This window comes from Nicotiana sylvestris, chromosome 12, assembly GCF_000393655.2.
Source record: "Nicotiana sylvestris chromosome 12, ASM39365v2, whole genome shotgun sequence".
NCBI lineage: Eukaryota > Viridiplantae > Streptophyta > Magnoliopsida > Solanales > Solanaceae > Nicotiana > Nicotiana sylvestris.
Window position 1 is genome coordinate 16,112,955 of NC_091068.1, and position 6,193 is coordinate 16,119,147.

At 30.4% G+C, this 6,193-nt stretch overlaps 1 protein-coding gene across 1 annotated transcript; it reads left to right on the forward strand.

Moving 5' to 3' along the window:
* The first annotated feature begins 1,665 nt into the window (after nt 1–1,665).
* Nucleotides 1,666–5,518, forward strand: LOC104212484 (NAC domain-containing protein 92-like). Its single transcript, XM_009761762.2, has 3 exons — nt 1,666–2,163; nt 3,496–3,767; nt 4,751–5,518. Exons 1-3 carry the CDS (start codon nt 1,989–1,991, stop codon nt 5,270–5,272), a joined length of 969 nt encoding a protein of 322 aa, XP_009760064.1. The 5' UTR covers nt 1,666–1,988; the 3' UTR covers nt 5,273–5,518.
* The last annotated feature ends 675 nt before the right edge of the window (nt 5,519–6,193 follow it).

The following is a 6,193-nucleotide window of genomic DNA, read 5'->3' on the forward strand; positions in this document are numbered from 1 at the left end:
TTAAGATATCATTACATTCACTACTTGCAAAAAAGTTGGGCGGAACTATGCTAGAGATCAACATTCAATTTGTTTAGTCACCTCAGCACACGAGGCGAAGGCAAGATTAGAACAAGGAAATTCAAATATGGCACTCTAAAATGTAAACAATTGGGAGTTAAATATATGATCGAAAATACTTTTTAACCTACTTTTGGCACAACACTAAAATTACAATTTCTTGTGTTAATAAGATTCAACAATCAATTTATATACATGTAAAAGATTTTCACATATATGCACATTATACATTATATTTTACAACATTTCACAGTTAATTTCTTTAATATTCAGAATACACCAAATATTGGTACTAGTAAATATTCTAGAAATATTAGTTTCCTGCCCTTTGGCATTATAGTTACAACTCCACTAATACAATTAGTGATTTAGATGTATCATGCAAATTGTTCGTAATCCTATATATTCACCTACGATTGTCAAAATCTTTGCTTACGTTCAATTGAAGTTAGTTCATAGAATACGTTGGGTGAAACATAGTGGAAAATGTACATATAGTTACGACGTTATTCGTATTAACGAGTCCAATTAATTTAATCATAATAGTTTCACTATACAACATTGTTAAAAAAATTTAGGATTAATTTAAGAGGAACTTAAAGATTATGGATTCCTACAATGATCTCAAACTAAAGCTATTGAGTTCCGGTGAACTAGTGTGTAATGCTTTTAGATCCGCCTACTTAATATTTCAATGACTGTAATTATCTATTATAAAAATCTAAATTTGCCAATAATAGAATATTAACAGCAAAATATACTCATGAAAAATATACTACGCTAATAACATTTTCTTAGACTAGTGCTATGCGGTGTTTTATCGGGAAGTATTTCTCTGAGTAAATTCGTAAATAATTAAGTATTGAACTAAGTGAACTCTACAACTTTTATGGAGTGCAGGTGCCACTATATAATATTAAATTAATTTTAAAAAATGCGCACATAAAGTACCTAGTTTGGCGGAGGACAATGAGTTCATGTGCCCTATAATTTAGGCTATAAATCGCCGTTGCCCATGGGGTATAGTTACATTATATTGTAGTACTTGCATAACGAGTTTTGTGATAAAATTCTAAATAAAAAGGAAGTTAGAGTACATATCCTTTTTTTTAACAAAGTTTATATAATACTTTTACATTATCAGGTTAAACAATTATCTGGTGTATCGGTTGTACTTTTATAACAAACATGATATGATAACTTGAAAAATAAAGAAAATAAGTTAAATTACATTAACAACGTAAAATCATTTATACTATCAGTTTGTATAAATTAGACTGTTTAGCAAGCAGTGTCGAAACTAGAGCTGAATTCAGGATTTAAGCTCTGTCGATTTAACTTTTATGGTTATTAGTATTGAATCCACTATATTTTAAAGTTGCGAGTTCATATATATTACTCTTATAGTTTTAGTGAATTTTTACATATATTTGTACTCCACGTCAAAAGTATTGGATTCAAATAAACTCGTTACCGTAACATTGGATCTGCCACCGTGTACCTCAAGATACATAGTTGGTGAGAGCTTCTCAGACACACTCTTCCATTTCTTCTTTAAATTCTGAAGCAAGAAACACTTCTTCTCTTGTCTCTCAAACCCTAAACTTCTAGCAAACCTTTTAGCAATAAAGTTATACAAAACCCTAAATTCCATTTCCTCTACATGCAACCAATCAAGAAAATATATATATTTCTTGCAACACATAGCAAACAACAAACTTTATTAGCTAGCTAGGTTTTCCTCTTTTTGTGCAACTTTTCACATATTGTTTTTCGTGTACCAACTTTTTCTAAACAATTTTCTTATTTGTTTTTCTTACTAGTTTATTATATAAAAATTTGAGTTCTAGGGTTTCTGTTAGAGTTTTAAAATTCTAGGTTTTGCATCAATTATAAGTAACTTATTAAAGGACCAAAAAATTAAAGAAATGGAATTAAAAGTGAATAAAGAAGAGAGTAGTCTACCACCAGGATTCAGATTTCATCCAACAGATGAAGAGCTTATAACATATTATCTTGTGAATAAGATTTCTGATGCTAGTTTTACTGGAAGGGCTATTGCTGATGTTGATCTTAACAAATCTGAGCCATGGGATCTTCCAGGTAATATATACAAAACCTTAGCCCTTGAAATTTAGTTTCTAATATTTTTTTGTGCATTTAGCAATGAAATAGGCCTAGCTAGTCCATTTTTGGGTGCATGTACATGGTCCGAAGTGGTTCAATTGAATCCCTTTCGACAAAAAATTATACTGTATATATAGCTAGGGAAACATAAATTGTTGATGATCTACTAATATAAGGGGATTAGTCTTCCCGTGTACGTACGTAGTGTAAAAGATGGTTCAAAATTTTGCTTCGATCGTAGGTTGATTCGTATGTGTTACACTCTAATATTTATTTTTCAAATCTCCTTGTTAGAATTCATGGCTTCACACTACTAAATAGACCAAATAGGGTGATCACCCCTAGAAAAATGTATGTCATGTCTATGAGAAATTTCCAGAGAAATGATGGGCATAAAAGAACAAGTTTAGATCTTTCCCTCCATTTTATAGTTTTTTGTTTTTACTTTCATTTTGGATAATAAAAGGGTTTCAAGTTACTCTTTTGATGTGGTTTATTTGATTAATCTTTTCCACAATTAAATCCCCAAGTATACAATCAAAAATTTTAAAACATATTTCCTTGACAAGATCTATAGGAAAATCTTCCCGTAAACTTGTTTGGGTTTTTTTTCGAGGGGTTATTTATTACGGATTTATGTGTAGTTTTATTTTAATGTTTTATAACAATAAAAAGAGTTAAAAAGTTTCCTTCTTCTCTTTTCTTCTTCAAACCCAAACGTTTAGTGAACACCAAATTAGGCTATTATCATTATTCTTGTACTACCGATTGAGCTTTCTTAATAAGTTATCAACAAATTAACTCTCACGTTTCTCGTCGAAAATTCTGATGTAACTTAATATCCATTATAAAAGAGTTACTACACTATCAGGTCATCGAAAATATAACTACATGTAAATTACCCATAATAAATGAGATTAGTAATCTAAAAAATAAAAAAATTAACCTACTATAAAATGTTAAAATACACTCATGGTGTAACCTTTTTTTATGTGCATACTTCCTCTGTTTCAATTTAGATGTCACATTTCGCTTATCAAGAATTTTGACTAAATTATGAAGCTAAATTAGATTAGTTCAACTTAGTATTTTAAAATTAAAATTTAGATATTCAAAAACTATATGAAAAGTACTGTAAGTTGTACTTGTTTCCCACGTCAACATGATAAAAAATATATTTTAAAATATTGGTCAAATTTCACATAGTTTAACTCTCGATAAGCGAAATATGTTATATAAATTGAAACGGAGAAAGTATAAGTTAAATGCAATATTTTTAACTCCATAATTTTCATGTGAAAATTACAGGTAAGGCAAAAATGGAAGGAAAAGAATGGTATTTCTTCAGCCTTCGTGATAGGAAATACCCAACTGGAGTTAGAACAAATAGAGCTACAAATACTGGATATTGGAAAACTACTGGCAAAGATAAGGAGATATTCAATAGTAAAACTTCAGAATTGGTTGGCATGAAAAAAACATTGGTTTTCTATAAAGGAAGAGCTCCAAGAGGAGAGAAATCAAATTGGGTGATGCATGAATATAGAATTCGATCCAAATCCTCTTATAGAACAAACAAGGTATGATATAGTTATATTTTCCCTTCTTATACTAATAAATTTGTGTGTTTAAGTTCTATACACTGATAATAAAAAAATATTTCATATTGTTGGTGTCTATAATTTAAACTCATTAGATTTATATCCTTTTCTTCACTTACATCTATTAATTTTGTCATGTTAATGTGTCCATGTGTTATCCTATCTCTGAAATTATATATATTGTCGTTATAAATAAATTTTTTTACACTAATAAATCATTCAAAAGATATCTATAGGTGAACTTCCTTAAAGTGTGAAAATTGTAATCTTGAAAATAAGACACGTTGACTGCTATGACAGATAACAATAATATATATATATATATATTGTAAAAATTGCTTAAACTAAAAGTGCATATAACTTAAAACTCTAATTAGGTTTGTGTTTAAGTTCTATAAACCTATACTGTAAAAAGGACAATTAATACTTAATATGCTACCTCAGGATAAACTACACCAATAGTGTAAATTATTACATTATAATATAAATTCATTAGAACTATATCCTTTTATTCTGTTACATCTATTAATTTGGTCTGTGTTAAAGTGTCCATGTGTTATCCCCCTATATGTTTGATATTTGAACTTTTATTTTGGTGCAGTGGTTTTCTTGAGGAATTGGAATCCCTTGGAATCAAATAATCAACTAAGTCACTTTAAGTTGTTTCCAAATTTTTATTCATTAAAAGTTCGTTAAATCTTAAACAAAATCTACATTGAAAAAATAGATTGCTTTTCCAAATATATACATTTTGGAAAGTATAAAATAAATATGCAACAAAAGGACTTACATTTAGAAAACATTTCAATAAGAAACCTTTTTTACGCTATTATTTTGACTTGTTATAGCTAGTTACCTGCTTTATTTTTCAGGGAATTATTTCCATTTATTATAAACGATTACAATGTTATTATCTTTTTGCATGATGACCTGATCGTATAAAAATCTTTTTACACTGTCAGCAAGACGAATGGGTGGTTTGCCGAATTTTCCAGAAGAGTGCAGGAATGAAGAAGTACCCTACTAACCATTCAAGGACAATAGTTAATCCCTACTCTTTGGAGATTAATCAAAATGCAATATCCTCACAAATGATGATGCAACCTGATCATGGCTTTCAATTTGCAATGGGAAGAAATTACATAAACCATGCATCTAATTATATGAACAACTTTCCAATTCAACACCAAATGAATTACAATATAGGAGGTAGTAGCAGTGGTGGCGGAGGAGGAGGAGGAGATAATTTTTTTACTATTTCAGGCTTAAACTTGAATCTTGGTGGTGGTGCCGCCGCCTCGTCTCAGCCAGTTTTAAGGCCAATGCCGCCACCGCCGCCACCACCACAAGTTATGAATATTCAACATGAAGTGACTTCTTCTATGTTGGATAATTGTGCAATTACAAGTGAGGCAGGTTATGGGGCAGAAATGAATAGTGCACATTATTGTGCTGATTTGGACAACTATTGGGCTACTTATTGATCAATAAGGAAGAGGAGTTGTCAAATTGTAATGTGTTAAATTATGTTGTTTAGTATTTGTGTTAGGAACTAAGTACTTTTTTCTACTTAATTAGGAAACAAAGTTGTTACTATATGTTTATTGAGGAGTGTTAGTAGTACACATGGCAAAGCCATCTTGCTAGAGTCTGAATGAATGACTTCAAATTTGTAGCTTTTGTAGCTTTCTTGCATAACCTTTATATTGTAAGAATTGAAATTAGTAGTTCTTGGCCTATATTCACACTTAAACATTATATGTTCGTGTGGAGAGCTACTGAAAGATTGTATGGCACGATAAAGTTTTGCGACTATACCATTCTTGGCGACGGTGATCGCCGACGAGATGATGAACGCCCCTTAGCAAATATATAGTTTCAGCGTACAACAACTATATTCGAAAAAAAATCTCCCTTTTGAAATATTATTTATTATAATTCATATTTTAGAGTTTGCCAAATCATTTTGGAGCGACGAAGTTACCAGGAATTCTCTCTAGTGTCTGCTAAGATGCTCCAGTCTTTGCTTGACGCTATGATGTGAATAACCCCCTCCCCGCTCCCCCCTCCAGATTTTCTCAATGATTAGAGATGTTACTGGCACTATTCTTTAACATATCAATTAAAGGGTATTTCTTATCATGGTGCGCGATAGAGAATGGGAATGGAAGAAATGAGAAGGATATTATGGTATGTTTTATGCACAAAATAAGTAGTATCATTTGTCATATTTCCTTTCTTCCAAATCATTCATCCAAAAAATGGCAACTCAGATAAGCAATTAAGTTGACATCTATGTTATTTTTGAAGGTTAAGATGTTTTCTTTTGACATCAATTATAATCTTAAAGTAGAATTTTTCACCAGTTTCTCAAATTTTTGTCTCTCGCTGCACTAAAATAATTC